Raw genomic sequence first — 20,085 nt, 5'->3', positions numbered from 1 at the left:
ATATAAGTTGACTGGCCAATGTACATTCCTATGCAATGTACACTGCAAACAGTCTATAGGCACTGAGATAAAGTCAGAGCAGGTGGAAAAAAAGAAAAATAAATAGTGAATACATTACTGCTTGGGCCCCCTTTGCTTCAGGGCCCCATAGCAGTTGCTATGGCTATTTCTACGCCCTTGCCAGGAGCCGTACACCACAACAGGACCCCAGAAAGCTGCTAGGAGCTACAGGATGTGTAGAAGACGGAGGCTTGGTAAGGATTTTATAATGCACGGGGGGGGGGGGGGATTTGGGTTATTGAGAGATACCGGGGGGGGGGGGGGCTGTTGCATATGGTTATGTGTTATGCATACATATGTGTTATGCACATGGCAGACAGTGCATAACAGTAATTTTAAAGAGAACGGGAGCCAGATACTTACCTAAGGAGAGGGAAGGATCAGAGTCCTAATGAGCCTCCCCTTTCCTCTCCTGATGCCCGTTCCAGCGCTGGCTCCCCCGTAGCAGTATTTGACTAAATTGGTCAAATACTGCTACTTCCGCCGCCGAAGGGAGGCTTCGGCAGTCTTCGGGAATCCGAGTGCTCCCGAAGACGGGCCGCACCAAACTGCGCAAGCGCCCTCTATCGTGTACTCGCGTGTGCGCAGTATGGAGCCGCCTGTCTTCGGGAGGACTCGGCTCCACGAAGACTTCCAAAGTCCCCCGCAGCGGGGTATTTGAACAGAGGAGCTGCCGCTGCGATGAGGGCACCGGGAGAGGAGAGGGGAGGCTCATTAGGACACAGAGTTAGGTAAGTAGCTGGCTTTTTTATTAATCGGGAACCATTGGCTCTAAAGATATCTGAGCAGTGTTAACGTAAAATATATATGGTATACATATCCCAGCATGCAATCCTGCGGCTGGGAGTTGTGACAGAGATGGAGGACTGCGGTCCGCATACACTTGGGGGGGCTAAGGAGCAGTTCCCCTAAGGTAATAAACTCCCTATCCCCCCCAATAGCCCACACCATCAATGAACTTCCCTTAGACCTTATTCACATGAGCTAACGCGTATGGCCGTGCGTTTGGGACTCAAGTGCACCTGATTGCGCGCAATCTGCGTTGCCATGCATTGCACTGCTGATCCCATTCATTACAGTGAATGGGATCAGCGATGCGCTTTGCCAAACATGCGTGCAGCAGCGTGATAGCGCATCGCACTGCTGTGCAGCACGCATAGTCTGAACTTCAGAGGTGCTGTCTATGCACTTCTGATGTTCTTGCTGATCGCACACCATATGCGCTGCTGAAATGCACACTGCAGCACGTATAGTGTGAACAAGGCCTTAGAGGTAATTTAAAAAAAATATATTTTACATTGACCCTGCTCAGATTCCTTTGTTTGGTCCTTTCACACTTCTGTTAGGCACTGTTCACACTTGCGGTTCGAGTCCGCAAGTGTCCGGGGGTCCGGGGGCCGCAAAGAGACCGTACGGGTCTCTGCGGTGGCCACAAGTTGCCACAAGTTGCGGATCCAGAATGTATCAGTTCCGACTACAATAAAGTAGCCGGAACTAGATACATTGCAGTGCCAGAAAGGCACCGCAAGCATGGGGGATACCGGCGTGTAGTCCGGGCCCCCCAAGTGGCATAGGACCGGTGCTGGAAGCATCCGGTCCTATTGCCAGTGTGATGAGAAACATCCGTTTCTCATTGCACAGCATGGCCGCATGTTCGGGTCAGGATCCGGTCCGGGTGCGTGAGCCGGATGACCGGACCCGAAAAATAGCGCATGTTGGAAAAGTGTCCGGAGTCCGGATCCGATCCGGCTCTGTACTGTACGGAATGGACGCATGTGTACGTCCGCATAGACTTTGCATTGCTATGTGGAACGTACGTTCCGTTTGTACAGTATACGGTCCGGATCCAATCAGGCGAATCAGGACAGCGAACGCTAATGTGAACCAGGCCTTACTCAATTCTATGAATGCTGCCATGGCGTACCAGAGATAACTGCACTGGAGACTTGGGGCGCAGGATTCAGACGGTATACGGCTGATCCTACTGCCGCACAAGTCCCGGCCGTGTTACATACTATTCCCCCTCCAGGCCCCCATGGATAGCGGGGGAATGAAATCGAATTATTATGTTTTAAAAGTAGCTTCAGCGCCGTTAGGCGCTGAAGTTACTCCCTGTGCCTGCTATAGCCGTAATTCCTATTACGGCCTATGGTGGCATCGGCTGCGCCCAAATCTCCTGCGCTGCGCCCAAATCTCCTGCGCTGGTTTCAGCCTGTTCGCTGCCATGATGATCAGTCTGGGCTGTGTTGGATTTAGTTGTCAGATTGTCATTGTATTCTCTCATACCTATTTGCTCCCCTCCACCCCCCTCTTCTTCTCAAAAGAAATGCATGTTGCCAAACGCAGCTATGGGGGAGCACTCGTATAATGATTTCTGATCCGCAGTCACAGTTTAGAGTATGCATAGGGAGAATGAGCATATCTGGGGAATAAAACACTTCTTAATGTGAGTAAGGAATGTACTGCTGTCAGTGAATGGGGGAAGGTCAGGAAACAGCAGCGAGATAGTGATCTGCAGGTGTAGTGACTGATTGCACGGTGTGGGATGTATATGGACCCTTAGGCCGGATCACACTTGCGTTTAAAAACTATCTGTTTGTGGAATGGAACGGACCATATACTGTACAAAAGGAAAGGATCAAATAGTAACCTATGGAACCGCTCACATGCGTCCAGGGCCGGTCCTGGACTTTATGCTGCCTGAGGCAAAGATCGTAAAGGCGCCCCCCCCCCCCAATCTTTCTACATAACATGAGCGGCGGCAGCCAGCCAGCCTTATCATCATCATCGTCACGTCGGCGGCGCTCGCAGGAGACAGGAGAGGCCGCAGAGCTTAGTCATCGGACTCGGAGGCCGGCGGCAACAGTGCAGTTTCTAGGCTAAAATGCACCCAGGGGCGAGGGTGTAAAAATTGCGCCCCCCCCCCCCCGGTATAGGTAACCAGCTATAGGTCCCCCCGAGTATAGGTGGCCAGGCATGGGTGAGCCAGTAAAGTTGCCCCAGTATAGGTTAGCCAGGTAGTTGCCTCCAGTATAGGTAGCCAGTATAGTTGCCCCCAGTATGTTAGATAGGCAGGCACCCCCCCCCCCCCCCCGGTATAAGTTAGATAAGTAGGTGCCCCCAGTACAGGTTAGCTAGGTAGGTGCCTCCAATATAGGTAGCCAGTATAGTTGCCCCCAGCATAGGTTAGATAGGTAGGTACCCCCAGTATAGGTTAGTTAGGTAGGTGCCCCCAGTATAGGTAGCCAGTATAGTTGCCACCTGTATAGGCTAGCTAGGTAGGTAGGTGCCCCCAATACAGGTTAGATAAGTGCCCCCAGTATAGGTTAGATAGGTAGCTTCCCCCCAGTATAGGTTAGATTAGGTCGCTGCCCTTCAGTATAGGTTAGATTAGGTAGGTGCCCCCAGTACAGGTTAGATTAGGTAGGTGCCCCCAGTATAGATTAGATAGGTAGCTGCCCCCAGCATAGGTTAGACAGGTAGCTGCCCCCCAGCATAGGTTAGATAGGTAGCTGCCCCCCAGTATAGGTTAGATAGGTAGCTGCCCCCCAGTACAGGTTAGATTAGGTAGGTGCCCCCAGTATAGGATAGATAGGTAGCTGCCCCCAGTATAGGTTAGATAGGTAGCTGCCCCCCAGTGTAGGTAGATAGGTAGCTGCCCCCCAGTGTAGGTTAGATAGGTAGCTGCCCCCCAGTATAGGATAGATAGGTAGCTGCCCCCCAGTATAGGTTAGATAGGTAGCTGCTCCCCAGTATAGGTTAGATAGGTAGCTGCCCCCCAGTATAGGTTAGATAGGTAGCTGCCCCCCAGTATAGGTTAGATAGGTAGCTGGCCCCCAGTATAGGTTAGATTAGGTAGGTGCCCCCCAGTATAGGATAGATAGGTAGCTGCCCCTAGTACAGGTTAGATTAGGTAGATGCCCCCCAGTATAGGATAGATAGGTAGCTGCCCCCAAAACAGGTTAGATTAGGTAGGTGCCCCCCAGTATAGGATAGATAGGTAGCTGCCCCCAAAACAGGTTAGATTAGGTAGGTGCCCCCCAGTATAGGATAGATAGGTAGCTGCCCCCAAAACAGGTTAGATTAGGTAGGTGCCCCCCAGTATAGGATAGATAGGTAGCTTGCCCAGGTAGGTGCCCCCTCATAATGGCGGAGGGGGGAGCCGGAGCCGCGGGGAGGGCAGCCCGACCTCTCCCTCCCTCTCCCCGGGCCGCCCTCCATGCTCCCCCCTCGGACTTTAGGCAGCAGAGTTAGCGCGCAGGGAAGCGCTGCTGTATACAGCCTGTTACTCACCTCTCTGGATCCGATCGCCGCTCCCGCCCTGCTGGTCTCCTCTCTGCCTAGCCGGCTGATACACACGCGGCTGCTTCCTGTGTAAACAGGAAGCAGCCGCGTGTGTATCAGCGGCTACATTGCAGAGAGGAGACCAGCAGGGCGGGAGCGGCGATCGGATCCAGGGAGGTGAGTAACAGAGCTGTGTACAGCAGCGCTTCCCTGCGCGCTAACTCTGCTGCCTAAAGTCCGAGGGGGGAGCATGGAGGGCGGCCCGGGGAGAGGGAGGGAGAGGTCGGGCTGCCCTCACCGTGGCTCTGGCTCCCCCCACCCCCCCCCCCCCCCCCCCCGCTCAGTAGTGTTGTCCGGATCATGAACGATTCGGATCTTTGATCCGAATCTATTTTATGAGTCGATCATCCGAATAATCAAAATGAGTGATTCGGATCGCAAAAGGGGCGGGGCCAGGAGCGACACGCCCCCTCTCAGCGGGCAGCGGGGTCCTGGAAGCAGAGCTGAGATGGATCGCTCTGTTGGATGGGAGGCAGCCTTGCAGGGAGACAGGTAGATGAGAGAGAGGGGACATGGGTGCCACTGCCAGTTATGTGTAGAGCACACATACTGGCTATAACGTGCTGCCCATTATAGGCTGTCTGTTCCGTAGTGCTGCACAGTGAACACATGGGAAGCTTTTGGCTCAGCACAGCTCAGTAACTTTGCAGGGACTGTGATTGAAAGGCAATATAATCCTCCTGCACTCGGCACTAAACAGCTGCACGTATCTTCTGGGAATGTTTCTTTCACTGTGCGACCTTTTCTTTCAAAGTACACAGATGAGCATATAGGTGAAATACATGTAAAGCATATGATTGCAGCATGTGGGTATTACGTGCAAACATTTCTGCTCTCTGCTCGTCCCTCCTCCCTTCTCTGTCCACTCCCTGCCCTCTGTCCATCTTCTCCCCTTCTCTGTGTGTCCACCCCCCTCCTCTTCTCCTGTCCACAGACCTGTCCTGCTGTTCATTTCACCCCCGAATGCTTCCTGTAGTAAAATGATCCGAGATTCGGATCAAAGATCCGGATCTCTTCAATGATCTGATTCGAATCATCCGGATCATTGAAAAGATCCGAACTTCCCATCTCTACCGCTCAGTCACAGCCAGTTCATCTGGTGCCGCCCCTCCACTTCCTGCCGCCTGAGGAACCCGCCTCACCCCGCCTCATGGGCGGGCCGGCCCTGCATGCGTCCGTTTGAACGGATCCGGTCCATCCGTTCCACTGAACGGACCGCAACTTTCTTGCAGGAACACATTTTCTGGACCGCTGAGCCCAGCAGACCGGAAACGGAAGATGAAGTGCTGCATTGGGAGCAATGAGAGAACGGAACGTTTCTTCACACTAGTGAAGAAACAGACCGTTCTAATGGCCAAAATCCTCTGGGGATGGAGGACGCTCCATTGGAAGTGGGGTTCTGGGGGGATGTGGGGATGCTAACTGTACCTGGGCGGGTGAGGGAGGGTCTCTCCCCTTTGCGTCATGCGTTGCGTCATGTGACTACCACACTTCCTCCTTCGTGTTGAAGGAGGAAATGTAGTAGTCATGTGACGTGACTTGGTCCGCAAGGGGAAGAGACGGAAGCCTTGGTAAGAAACCCTCCCTCACCAGTCCGCTCAGCAGACCGGAGTGGCAATGGAGCAAAAACCGATCTACCGGTGACCAGATACGTTTTCACAGATCCGTTTGCCAGTGTAAACCAAGCCTACCGATCGGTTGAAGCGGAGACCGGATCCGCTTTACCGGATCCGTTTGGCTTTAAAATACCAGTGTGAACCGGGCCATGTGGCTAGTTTCACACTGGGACATTGCATTGTGTTACAATGTAAATATAATGCAATGCAAAGTGACCAAAAACACCATTTGCGGTGGCATGCATGCAAAGAAGCAACTAATGTCCAAATATATGCAACTCTAAAGTACCTCTGAGTTGGGGGGAAAAAAAGAACTGAATGAAACCTATGGTGGGCTAGATTACCTTTTACTGAGGCTAGGTTCACAGTGGTCAGTTGCATAACGTACGCATTAAAATGTGTGTGAACTGCAAAGAAAACTCGGCATAGACTTTAATGCAAAGCCTGCATGCAGTGAGTTAGAATAATGCGATCTGTTTCTGTGAACAGGCCCAGTGAGTTAACATGCAGAATCATTCTGCAATGCAACTGACCACTGTGAACAAGGCCTGAACGTCTCAAACTCCACATTCACAGTCATGGCAGTTTATAGGCTAAATTGCACCCAGGGCAAGGGTGTAAAATCCCCCCCTCCCCACCCCCGTGGAGCCAGGTATAGGTGCCTGCAGTATTGGTTAGCCAGGTCTAGTTGCACCCAGCATAGGTAGCAAGCTATAGACACCCCCAGTATAGGTAGCCAGGCATAGGTGCCCCCTGTGTAGGTAGCCAGTATATATTGCCCCATTATAGGTTAGCCAGGTAGGTACCGCCAGTATAGGTAGCCAGTATAGTTGCCCCCAGTATAGGTTAGTTAGGCAGGTGCCCCTGGTATAGGTAAGATAGGTAGGTGCCCCTGGTATAGGTAAGATAGGTAGGTGCCCCCAGTATAGGTTAGATAGGTATGTGCCCCCAGTATAGCTTAGGTAGGTGCTGCCAGTATAGGTTAGATAGGTAGGTGCCTCCAGTATAGGTTAGATAGGTAGGTGCCCCTAGTATAGGTTAGCTAGGTAGCTGCCCCCACATACGTGATGGACGGGGGAGCCGTGGCCACACTGAGTCTCTGCTGAGTCTCCCTCCTGATTAATAGGAAGTAGAGTGTGTATCAGCAGCTATGCAGAGGAGACAAGCGGCAGCTGAGCGGCGATTGGAGTGAGCAGGAAGGTGAGCTGCGCATACCAGGCTTCCCGCTGCGCTAACTCTGCATAAAGGGGAAAGCATAGAGGGGAGCCCCGGGGAGAGAAAGGGAGGGAGAAGTCGGGCTCCCCTCCATGCGGCTGAGACTCAGTGTAACCGCGGCTCCCCTCCATCACGGCGCCCCCCTCCTCATAGCGCCCAGGGCGGTTGCACGTCCTGCACGCCTTTAAAAACGGGGATGTTCACAGTGTGTACAATGTGTGGCTGCTCTGTAATAATTCACCTGCTCAGCTTGTGCTCTGTATTCAGCCCTGCTTCCTGCCTCTTCTTCATGCGGCTCATATTATTATTATTATTTATTGTATTTATAAAGCGCCAACATATTACGCAGCGTAAATAGCCTGCGCCTGGTCATGGAGAAGAGGTAGGCAGTGGGGATGAAGATGGAGCAGCGTGCCAGGACAGGAGAGTTATTACACTGCAGCCACACATCGTGTAGGGGCCCCAAGTGCCCCCTTTGCCTTCATGGTAGCGCCGGCCCTGACCAGAGGAATATCACTGTATCACGATGATATTGTCCATTGAGACGGAACGCAACAGACACAGCATGAAAGGATCCTCCAGGGTAAGCAGAGAAGACCTGGTATTTACAAAGCATTCCTAGCCCTTATCAATCAGGATGATACCATTTATTGGGTAACTTAGAGATAAATAAAAATGATCTTATTACACTAATATTTTTATATGGACAGACAACATACACTCTTTTCTCTTCTCTCTTTCAAAACCATTCACCTTATGATGAATTTGGATTATCTGAGTACACTGAATAGCAAACCACTCCTAGAGGACCCTTGCCTGTGACTGATCTCCAGACCCCAGCGCTGCAAAGCAGAAATCGGTGAGCTGCGAATTGCTGGTCTGGCCTCCGTGCGCATGCGCCTGGCATTGCCGTAATATGTGACGTCTCATAAGCCTTTATCTCCATTCTCCTCCATTGATAAAATGATCTGTATCCCCCCCCCCCCCCCCCCCCCTCCGAGCTGCTTTCACAGTCTTATATCTTTCCCAACATCGCCCTTTTTTTGGTTTCTGATCTCACAGAATTCCGCTGAACACATTACATCTCCGTATCGGACGGAGAGCCTTCCAGGCTGCACTGGAAAGGGGCGTGACAACTACACACTCCTCCCAATCTCTGCATGCTCTGCCAGTGCCAACTTCTCGTAGCTGGTTCGTTTGCATACCCATGATGCAACTGTGTCCCATTTAGTATTTTTCAGCTTTAAGTATTTTCTTCAAGTTTTTGGCTTTATAATATTAGGACACTGCTTTTTATGAGTGGTATTATAAATCAAACGACATGTTCCGTTTAGTTTATGGTGGTATAATTAAGTCTATTCAGATATTGCTTTAAGTTCCTCAGTGTATGCTTGTTGGTCGGGGTGCGGATTTTGCTTGCATAAAGTATACTCTGGTTTCTCTTCAGATCGCATAAATCTTTCGCCTTTTACTAAAGATTTCCGTGGAGAGGAACAATTATGAGTTTCAATTAATTTTTTGAGGCCTGGCTAACACCAGGCTATCTTTATTGGTTAATGATAGAATAATGCTTTATAGAATATGAATAGTTTGAAGTATAACTGTTGTGAGCGTGTGTTGGTTCTATGAAGTATAGACTAACCAGCAAGCTCGTGGTGACCCAGAACTCATTGGAGTGTGTAAGGGACTATGAAGTATATAATAGGAATGTGTAAGTCATGATGCTATATCATAGGGGGCAGTGATGGGAATTCCGGCTCTTCTTGGAGATTCGGCTCTTCTGAATCGGCTCCCATTAAAGAGCCGGCTCTTATGGCTCTCAATCGGCTCTTCATTAAATATCACTAGAGACCACTCAGAATTGGAGTAAAAGCCCCGCCCCCATCTCCATGACAACTCCAGACTGCTGCTTTTGCTGCTACTGCTCTGTTCCACCCCATACACTCCTACAAGCTGCACGAGGAGGACTACATCTCCCAGCATGCCTCAGCGCCCTTTATTACACAGCAAACCAGAGCTGTGTGGGGTGGCTGAGGCATCGGCTCTTTCAAAACTGAGAGCCGGCTCTTGTCGTTCACAGCAAAGAGCCGGCTCTTAGAGCCGGCTCGTTCGCGAACGACCCATCACTAATAGGGGGATGATTGTGTATACAGTCAAGAGGTTTGCTAGCAGATGAAAGTATTATTGCGCTGTGTTTCTCAAGTGGGAGGCACCTGTTGCAAGGACTGCAATAAATCTCTCTCTCTCTCTCTCTATATATATATATATATATATATATATCTTCTCTACATAACAGAAATATTAATAAAACCTGACAGTACTGATCAGTTGTTAGGCTGTATATATACAAGCTAGTAATGATCACTCCCGATTGACAAAATGCAATCATTTTTATTGCTGCAGGCTGACAAACGATTGCTTAATTTGTTATTGTGTATTCGGTCCAGCAGGTAAATAAAATTAGTCCTGCACGTATCTTAGGCCTCTTGCAAACTACATGCGATTCCGATTTGCGATTTTTAATCGTTACTGCATGCTGCGTTTTTTCTTTTGATAGGATCCATGGAAAGTCGCAAATCGGAATCACAAATCGGATTTGCAGTGTGCAGGGGGCCTCAATGGGTTTGTACAGGGCTGATCACTGAATATGGATGGGATGTGGGTGAGATGTGGTTGTCACGTGTGGGCGCACATCACCCGGCAGCCACGAGGTACTAGTAAAGGTAGACATGCGCTTGTTGATTTTTCCTGGCAGATTCTGCTATTCAGATGGGGGGTCCACTTCTTACAAAGGCGGAGGTGGAACAGAATCTGGCCCCATTTCTTAAGGTAAGTCGACACATGCGAGAATTGTCGCCCATCGTTAATCTAGAAACGATCCATTGGGTGACATTTTGCAGAATGATGCTGTAAAGACACATCCCTAGCCTTGAGGCTAGCGATGTGCTCTGTTGCTATTGGGGTTGGGCTGACGATGATCAGTAGACGACAGAGCAGCTTCAATCGGTTGGCGGGGCTCGTAAGCATTGCGAATGGTCATGCTCGGGCATTGGGGGTCATTAAGAATGCGTCAGAAAGGATCTTTAACAATGGCTGAGTAATATTGATCGGCTGCCGCTGTACATCCATAATGATCATTGGCTGAAATGGCCATTATCAGCCATTTCAGACAACGGTTATTGCATATGTGTAAGTACGGTAGCTTTACTATGTGGATAGCAGACACTGTCTGCACGTGGTATAGGAAGAAAGGGGGAGGGGGAGGACAGATAATGGTTGCAATCCTTAGTAAAGGGGCCCATACACTGAGCCGATTAGCGGCCGATTGATCGATTTCAATCGATCTGACATGCTGGAAAATCTAGGTCGATCTGTTGAGATTGCTTATCATTTTGCATTGGACCTAATGGAAATCTGATGGCAAAAAAATGCCATCAGATCGATTTCCAATAGATTTCATACTGAAATCTATTGGAAATCTGTTCCTAGTAAAAAATGTTCCTAAACACATCAGATAGATCAGAAATATATCTGATGATCTATCTGCTGCTAATCTAATGAGTGTATGGCCAAGGGAGGAAAATACAGATTTTAAAGTGGCTGCATTCCTTACTGGGTGGGGGAACTATATAGGGGTCCCATGGTTTGTATTTATGTCCCTGCTGCAGCATATAAAAGCATACCATATGGAGGCTGCCATGTTTATTTCCTTTTAAACCATAACTGTTGTCTGGCAGTACTGCTGATTCCTTTGGCGGCTGTAGTATCTGGATCACACACCTGAAACAAGCATGCAGTTTGCAACTGAGGCCCAACTCGATTTCATTTAGAAACATCTGATCTGCATGCTTGTTCAGGGTCTATAGCTTAAAGTATTAAAGACAGAGGATCAGCAGGACGGTCAGGCAACTGGTATTGTTTAAAAGGAAATAAAAATGGCGGCCTCCATATCCCTCTCAGTTCAGGTGTCCTTTAAAGGATCAACGAAATCCTGATCCAGAAAATAATAAATACAATGTATTTATTCTTAAAAGCGCTGGGGGAATCACTATACAAAGCACTTTTTTAAGCGCTTTGTGATTTCCCTATACCTTCCATTGAGGCGAATCACCCCGAAAATGGTACAGGCAGCGCTTTGGTGAGCGGATCGGAATCGAACCGCTCATATGTGAACACTCTCATAGGGAATCATTGCACAAGAGCTTTTAAGGCGATTTTAAACATCGGCGACACTTAAAACAAACCTGAAAACGCCCTTAGTGTGAACCAGCCCTGAAAGCATATGATCTAAGTACTCATTCTGGGCCAGTAACTTTTATTATAGGAGGCAGAGAACCAGCACTGAACTGGTTTATTAAAGGGAACAAGAGGCTAGAGACAGATGGAGGCTGACATATATTTATTTATTTTGAAACAATGCACATTGCCTGGCTGTCCTGCTGATCCACTGCCTCCAATACTTTTAGCCATACACCCTGATCAAGCATATGCAGATCAGATGTTTCTGACAAAAATATGACAATATTAGCTGCATGCTTGTTTCAGATGTGTGATTCGGACACTACTGACCAGAAAGGTCATCAGGACTCCGACTTCCCAGCAACTGTTACTGTTTAAAAGGAAATAAATATAAGAGCTTTTATATCTCTCACCTCGACTTTCTTTTATAGAATGAAGATGGCAGCCTCCATATTCTTCTCACTTAATCAACTATAAAATAAAATGTGTTCCACACAGGTCTGAATGGAGGAGAGTGAGCTAGCACATATAGTGGTGGATGGTTACATGATATTCCATGAGTCTTCAGTTAGGCCACATTTCCATATGTGCGATTTTAGCCAGGTTTTCAGCAACGCGATCTGCAGGGACATCAGAAAGTGCATAGACTGCACTTTCTAATGTTTCCATTGATGGAGCAGAGTGGTCTGTACACGCAGATAGGCACTCTGTATAACAAGGTGGAACTCTTTACTGAAGAAACGCATGTAGAGATATATCATACACCACCATCAGGAAATGCAGCTTACTTAGAACAGACAGAATACAGAGTGAATACAGGAAATAACAATCCCATAAAGATCATCATCTCATTTTACACACAGTGACATCTTGTGGTTGTTTTACTATACTGCAGTTTAAAGTAATAGTGTTGTTAAACCTCTAGTGCTGGGCATACACGGCACTTTCTTTCCTTATCAATCGAGCTGCTGATGGGCTCGATGGATAATATCCGACAGGTCCGATGACCTGCCGGATAGATTCCCCTCTCGATCCCCGTCGGCGGACAATAGCGGGGAATCGAGCGGCTGATAAGGAGCGCCGGTGGGGACGAGCGGGAATCGATCCGCGCGCACGCGCGGACTAGCGGGGATGCGGCGGCATCGAGCTAGCGGCTCGATCCGGCGCATAATTGCATCCAGAAACGTGCCGTGTATGCCTGGTATTACATCCATACATGTGTTGCGATTTAACATGGAATTGCAACGCATGGTTGCTTGCATTCCTGTGCGTTGGCGATTGCTATACCATTCATTACAAATGTTGAACTGCACATTGAGGCACACTCTGATGCAGGTATACAAGTCATTCTGTGCTTTATTACTTCCACGAAGTGTTCTTGTGTTCCAATTGTTCCTAATTGCTGTACTCTGATTGGTTACAGCACTGCAGCTGATCCGGGAATTGATGGTCACAGATGTCCGTTCGGCTTTACTGAAAGGCCTGGTGACCCTGTTGAGGCCGTCTCGGAAGGAAAACCCAAAGAACCGACCACAGATCCTGGATGGTGTGTGACAGAATAAGATCTTCTACAAATTCACCAAGAATTTACTTGACTTGCTGCACTATTATATTACAGTTACCCCTATTTATATAAAATATTCCCTTTCATTATTTGCTCACATAATCTTCCAAGAAGACTGCCCAAGATAAGAGCAGTGAGAGTGCACTGAGCACCATTATTAAAGCGATTTCAGCAGCAAATACCAAAGTTTTAAATCAGTGGCACACAATGCTTTACCCAGAATATCTTAATGGAAATCTGCAGCAGTGCCCTGGATTAGTTCACCTTTATTTTCCTGCAGTTTCTTGTGGTTTCAAATAGCTGTAGGAGTTGCCAGGTTCCAGGAGGTAGGGGGAAGTTAACACTCTCTGCCCTTCTCACTGCCCTTAGCCAGCATCAGGGTGAGAAGCTCAGCATGTGTGACTTCTCTAAGGCCCCATTCACACTGGGGTGCTTTTTGCCGGCGATTTGTGCTTTGCTGATTGCTGTTAATCAGCAAAGCGCTGCTGCGCGTTTGCAATTATCGCAGATCGCAAATTCACTGCATGCAGCATTTAGCCGCTGATTGCGTCACGATTCTCATTCACTACAATGAGAATCTCAAAATGCAGTCAGTGAAAAAATCACTAGGCGACCATGTTTTGTGTTTGCTAGTGTGAATGGGGGCCTTACAGTTAGGAGCACAGTGTCCTGTATCCCACCTCCCTTGCTCAAGAAAGCTTTTGTTTGCTCTCTGCTACTGTGCAATAAAGACTAATTATCTGCCTGAAATTTCTACGGGCCCTGCCGACCGGCCGAAGTAGAAGAATAAAGCCTCAGCCTGTACTTAGCTCTTAAGTGTAGAAAGATCAGGTAAAATGGAATGTTTTTTTTAAATTAATGAGCCACATTGTTAGCATGCTTTTTTATATGCTATTTAGCTTCCCTTGGAGTTAAAAATGCTGTTTGGTTCCCTTTAAAGGGACACTTAAGTAAAAAAAAAAAAGAGTTTTACTCACCTGGGGCTTCCAATAGCCCCCTGCAGCTGTCCGGTGCCCTCGCCGTCTTCCTCCGATCCTCCTGGCCCCTCCGGCAGCCACTTCCTGTTTCGGTGACAGGAGCTGACAGGCTGGGGACGCGAGTGATTCTTCGCGTTCCTGGCCATAATAGCGCCATCTATGCTGCTTTAGCATATATCATATACTATATAGCAGCATAGAGGGTGCTAATGTGTCTGGGAACGCGATGAATCACTCGCATCCCCAGCCTGTCAGCTCTTGTCACCGAAACAGGAAGTGGCTGCCGGCGGGGCCAGGAGGATCGGAGGGAGACGGCGAGGGCACCGGACAGCTGCAGGGGGCTATTAGAAGCCCCAGGTGAGTAAAACTCATTTTTTTTGTTTGCCTTAAGTGTCCCTTTAATTAACCACTTAAGGACCACAGGCTTACACCCCCCTAGTGACCAGGCTATTTTTTCCAAATCAGCACACTGCAACTTTAACAGCGTGCTGCACAGCGACTTAGCAGCTTAGCAGGCAAATGAGTCTGCCCCTCTTTTTTTTGCCCATCAACAGAGCTTTCTGCTGGTGGGCTCTAATTGCTGCTGCAGGATTTTTTTTATTATTATTATTAATTTGTTATTTTATTTTTATTCAAATTGTGGGGTTTTTTTTTGTTTGTTTTTGCCTTATCCCCTCCCTCCCCCCCATTGGTCAATCAGGCGATCCTCTCTCATAGGCATTAGCCTATGAGAGGGGATCGCGTTTGGAGCCGCTCCTGGGGACAGCCAAGTGACAGGGCTGTCCCCAGTACAGCGCTGCGGTAGATTGCATCGCTGTTCAATCAAAACTAATGGCTGTTTGTTTTTGTTTTTTAGTCTGCCAGGGACTATCGCTGCTGGCAGACTGTTTGCGGAGCAGAGCTCCGTCACTCAAGCGGGGATGACTGGTGCTGCAAAATGTATTACCTGGAAAAAAGTGAAGTGGAGTTGCAGAATGGCATTAAAAACAATGTAAAAAAATCAATGTAAAAATGTTTGTCTTGTAGACCCAGCAGCACCCCTAATATCAGATGCTCTGCCGACATTCATTCAGCAAGCTGCCTCCGCTAAAGCCATTGGGTAAGTAGTTGTGTAACAACAAATCATGGGCCCCTCAATGGTCTCACCTTTTCCCTTGCCAACCCCTTCTGACCCTCACAGCCTGGTGGACCATCTTGCAAGGGTCATAAAACAAGTGAGGACATCATGAGCTTCACACCTATAACAAGTGTAGCCACTGAAACACTTCATCTGAAGGATGGACCACTTTATCAGAGGGAATGGAGTAACAGTTGGGCTCCTCTTATAGGACCATTATAGCAAAAATTCTAAAATTTTAAACACATGTAAAGACATATAAATGAGATGCACATTTCTTCCAGAGTAAAATGAGCCATAAATTAATTTTCTCCTCTGTTGCTGTCACTTACAGTAAGTAGTAGAAATCTGACAGAGCCGACAGGTTTTGGAGTAGCCCATCTCCTCATGGGAGATTCTCAGGGTTTTCTGTATTTTCAAAAGCACTCAGCAAATGGAAGTTGCACCGTCCAAGTGCCAAAAAAAAGTGTGAAGTGAGCAGGGTGGCTGGCCAGCATCTTTGTATAAATCCTTTTCAGGTAGAGTCTTGATAAAGAATAAAGGCCATGCTGCGAATCCCCCTTGAAGAGATGGACTAGCCCAAAACCTGTCGGCTCTGTGTTATAGCTACTATCTACTGTAAGTGACAGCAACATAAGAGAAAAATAATTTATGGCTCATTTTACTCAGGAACAAATGTACTTCTTATCTGTATGTTATTACATGTATTTTTATATTACATTTTTTTTTTTTGCGATAGTGGTCTTTTAAGGCTCTGGGCCCCAATGTAGCTATGCCCCTGGTAAGTAGTGGAGACAGCAGTGTCAGAGGCATCTCTGCCTGACAATCCCCTCTCCAGTGCTAAACACCAGTTAGGACTCTTAAATGGGTGATAGCAGTACACTTAACTTTTTGTCAGCTGCTCTTGTTTGCAAGCGTCCAGCACTCATGGCAATTTCTGCATGCGCATCTAAGCAGATGGCAGCCAGAATCAGATGTGATGTGCAGCGTATGTTTTGTAGCAGGCAGTAACTGCATCGCCTGTCAACCGCTGACATACTTTCGATTACAAACCCTTCCATTTGGTTGAATTATTTTAAATGGGCGGCTAAATGGCACACCACTGGGAAAGCTTAATGTCAAATGCCTGTGTGAACTAATGCCCAGTGCACACATCCAATTTTACCACTTTCATGTAGTGAGAGGGCTTACTGGTTCTAAATGCTTTAAATATATTGTGTAGGTAATCTCTCCTACTAAATGGAAGTGGTAAAATTGGCCAATCAAGGTTGGATCTGTGTATGCACCTTAAAGCTAATGGGAATCCACGTGTTACTAAAAAAAAGTCAGATACTCACATAAGGAGAGGGAAGGCTCGGGTCGTAATGAGCCTTCCCTCACCTCTCCGGGTGCCCCCGGGGCTGCGCTGGCTCCCCCGTTCCAATCCCCCACCGCGGGGTCTTCGGGAGTCGAGTCCTCCCGAAGACAGGCGGCTCCATACCGCGCACGTGCAAGTGCATCATAGAGGGCGCGTTGCGCAGTGTAGAGCGGCCCATCTTCGGGAGCACTTGGGCTCCCAAAGCATTTCCGAAGCCTCCTTTCGGCGGGGAAACGGTATTTGACCGAAACTGTCGAATACCGCTAGGGGGAGCCAGCGCAACAGTGTAGACCGGGAGAGGAGAGGGGAGGCTCTATGGGACCCAGAGCCTCCCTCTCCTTAGGTGAGTAGCTGACTTTTTTTTTTTTAGTATGGGTTCCCATTAGCTTTAAGAGCCTGAGCACATGCGCTTGTATCTGCTTCTGTCCGCTTTTCAGCATCTGTAACATTGATGTGTTTCTGTAAAGCAGACAGAAGTGTGATAGTGTTCTCAGCCCTTAGCCTAAAGCCTGGTCCACACTTTCAATTATGATTGTCCAATCACTGACCAATTTCACCACCTCCCTGTAGTAGCCCGTGGATGCAAGTACAGAAATGTAATTCTCCAGAAACTTCTCCAATCCTTCTTGAGCCCACTGTTGGCATGACCCTCCTCTTCTTCTTTACGGGCGCACTCCCATCTGTGAGCGAGTAAGGCTGCATGGCACCCATGCCAGCGCAGTAGCACTGAGGTAATAGGCATGCATGCTACTGCTTCTTGCTACTGGGCAGGCTGTCTTGCACCTGTGCAATGCTGCCGCACTCATGCATGGACACGACTGTGGCCATGCTAACCTATTCCATAAGCCCGTTAAATAGGTTCAGTGTTCCAGGGTTGCAACGGCAAGGTGGAGGGGGATGGGATTATCCAAAGTCTCTCGACTGAGGTAAGTATCTAACTTTCTCTCCAAATTTGCCTTCAGGTACACTTTAATTACCTTGATTTATTCATTGTTCTCTCCCCTCCATGGAGAAAACGTAATCCAAGCTGCACTTTGATTTTTCTGTTACATTTCTCTTTCTCTTCATATTTCTCAGGAAAATGCAGACTGTTGCACATTTTCCAATACCTATAAGGCCCGGTTCACATTAGCACTAAAAATGGTCAGTTCCCGGATCGGAAGGGGTGCAAATGGATCCAATATTAAACTATGGATACGTTCACATCCGTCCGTTCAAACGGATCCATTCCGCGCGATCCGCAAGTTTCTTCCAGCAGCAATTTTTCTGGACTGCTGAGCCTAGCGGAAGGGAAACAGAAGCTGAAACACTGCATTGGGGGCAATGAGAAAACAGAACTTTCCTTCACACTAGTAAGGAAACAGATCGTTGTATCCATCAAAATTCACTTTGCTGATGAAGGGGGGGGGGGATGGGGTAACAGAATGGAAGCAGCTGAAGACAAACAGAGTGAAAACAGATCCAATCGACCGGCATTCAGATCCGTTTGCCACATAACGCAAATGTGAACCGGGCCTAATACCCGGATCTTTTGTTTTTTTTCTGCTTCTGGGGAGCAGCTTTAAAGGGAGGTCAAGGGAAAAGTGTGGCATTTGCAGAAATATAACTTTTGTTGTGTGAATACTTCATCCTACTAATTACTGAATCTGAGAGAGCCTAAGCGCTTTGAGTCCTATGGGAGAAAAGCGCTATAGAAACGTTATTGTATTGTATTGTATTGTAAAATGAGTTGAAGTTACCCAGGGCTTCTAATGGTCCCCCGCAGACATCCTGGGCCCGCGCAGCCACTCACCGATGTTCTGGCCCCACCTCCAATTCACTTCTGGAATTTCAGACTTTAAAGTCTGAAAACCACTGCGCCTGCATTGCCGTGTCCTCGCTCCCGCTGATGTCACCAGGAGCGCACGGTGGAGGCACAGCCCATACTGGGCCTGCGCAGTACGCTCCTGGTGCCATCAGCGGGAGTGAGGACACGGCAATGCAGGCGCAGTGGTTTTCAGACTTTAAAGTGGAAAATTCCAGAAGTGAACAAGAGGCGGGGCCGGAGCATCGGTGAGTGGCTGCGCGGGCACAGGATGTCTGCGGGGGACCATTAGAAGCCCCGGGTAACTTCAACTCATTTTCCCATGACCCCCCTACAGTGTCCCTTTAATTTACTGATCTGCTTACAAAACTAAAGAGAGTCAGCAAATAATGTGATTGGCTGTTTGCAGCATGCTGGCCCGGGAGTCTTCAGAGCTGTGTGAGGAGCTGATCCACCTGAGAGTCATCCATCACCTGCTGTATGCCATGGGGAACACTGCTCACACCGAGAGCCAGAGACAGGCCAGCCTGGCTATGGAGGTAAGAGGAGCCTCCAGTTTCCTGGCAAACAGAGGAAATGTCCAGGTCTGGCTATATCATACTCGCCGGCATCCAATGCTACGCTCTTCCTTCGCCTGGGAGTCCTGTGCCCTGAGTACATATTATTTGGCTGCGGGTGATTTGGGTGCAGGGAGATCCAAATGATTGCTCACCGTGCTGCCATTCAGATCCCCGGCGGCACTAAATACTATTCCCCCTCCGAGTTGTAACTACTCAGAGAGAAATGCAATTTGGGGTCTGGCATTCACCGGAGCCCCAAATTACCCTTGTGTGGGGTGCGCAGCATAGCACTGGCACTATGGCTGTGCACAGCTCGGCTCTGAGTGCCGGGAGACGAAATGACCTGACTCACCGTTCCATCGTTCAGCTCTTTTTCTGGGTGTGCTCTGTGGGAGTGCAGATGCTGCACTGGACACCCTTTCACAAGCTGTCACAGCACTGGTATTAAAGACAGGGTTGCTTACAGGACACCTAATGTGAGAGGTATATGGAGGCCTCTACATATATTTCCTTTTAAATTTTACCAGTTGCCTGGCATTAGAGCCGTAACTATAAATCACTGGGCCCCCCTGCGAAACTTTGGATGGGGCCCTCTCCCCCCACCCCTCATTTTCTGCACAGCTTCACTGGGGACAAATGTTATTCAATTGACTAGTGCACACTTGAATGCATTTTCCCCATGCAGATAAAAACCGACAACATGGAAGCACTGCAGGCATGTATCAATTACATTAGCTTCTGTGATAAAATGTGCATCTTTTAACACATATAGAGACAGAAGACGCATACAGAAAACCAACAGACGAGTGTGCTCCCAGCCTCAGCTTATTACACTTACTCTGTCCATCTCTGATGGAGCAGAACTGGCTCTGCAGACTTCTCCAGCACTATGGTACACAGCACTTGGGGAGGGGTAGAGAGGTTTGGGACGGGGTGCTGTACATAAAATCCTGCTGCACACTGATTAGGTACTGTCTACAAATCTTTGTCTGCAACACTTTATATAATTCCTTATCAGTGGCTGAGCAGATGCAGTCATTAGAACAATTGCACAGAGAGCAGGAAGTTTTTTCTCTCCATGCCCTTAGTTGTCAGTCTCTCAGGACAGTGAAAAGAAACTTCTCTCCCCACGGGGCCCCCTGTGGCTTCTGGTCCTCCCTGCGGCTGCATCCGATTCAGGGTCTATTGTTATGCCCATGCCTGGCATCCTGCTGATCTTTCATGCAACAGTG

At 48.4% G+C, this 20,085-nt stretch overlaps 1 protein-coding gene and 1 non-coding gene across 5 annotated transcripts in view; both read left to right on the top strand.

Annotated features, from left to right (window-relative positions):
• The window catches only part of ARMH1 (armadillo like helical domain containing 1), a 255,118-nt gene that overhangs the window by 228,146 nt on the left and 6,887 nt on the right, over nt 1-20,085 (top strand). For all 4 annotated transcript variants that reach the window (XM_068239535.1, XM_068239531.1, XM_068239534.1 and 1 more), the window contains exons 7-9: nt 12,898-13,020; nt 15,042-15,114; nt 18,703-18,832. In XM_068239535.1, coding sequence (XP_068095636.1) covers nt 12,898-13,020; nt 15,042-15,114; nt 18,703-18,832 — 326 coding nt within the window. The remainder of the gene's footprint in view (nt 1-12,897; nt 13,021-15,041; nt 15,115-18,702; nt 18,833-20,085) is intronic.
• LOC137523237 (U5 spliceosomal RNA) lies at nt 8,663-8,777 on the top strand. The gene has a single exon (XR_011022579.1). It is a non-coding gene; the product is annotated as a U5 spliceosomal RNA (small nuclear RNA).

This window comes from Hyperolius riggenbachi, chromosome 6 (genome assembly GCF_040937935.1).
Source record: "Hyperolius riggenbachi isolate aHypRig1 chromosome 6, aHypRig1.pri, whole genome shotgun sequence".
Classification (NCBI taxonomy): domain Eukaryota; kingdom Metazoa; phylum Chordata; class Amphibia; order Anura; family Hyperoliidae; genus Hyperolius; species Hyperolius riggenbachi.
The sequence above is the reverse complement of the archived record's forward strand: the minus strand, read 5'-3'. Positions and strand labels throughout refer to the sequence as shown.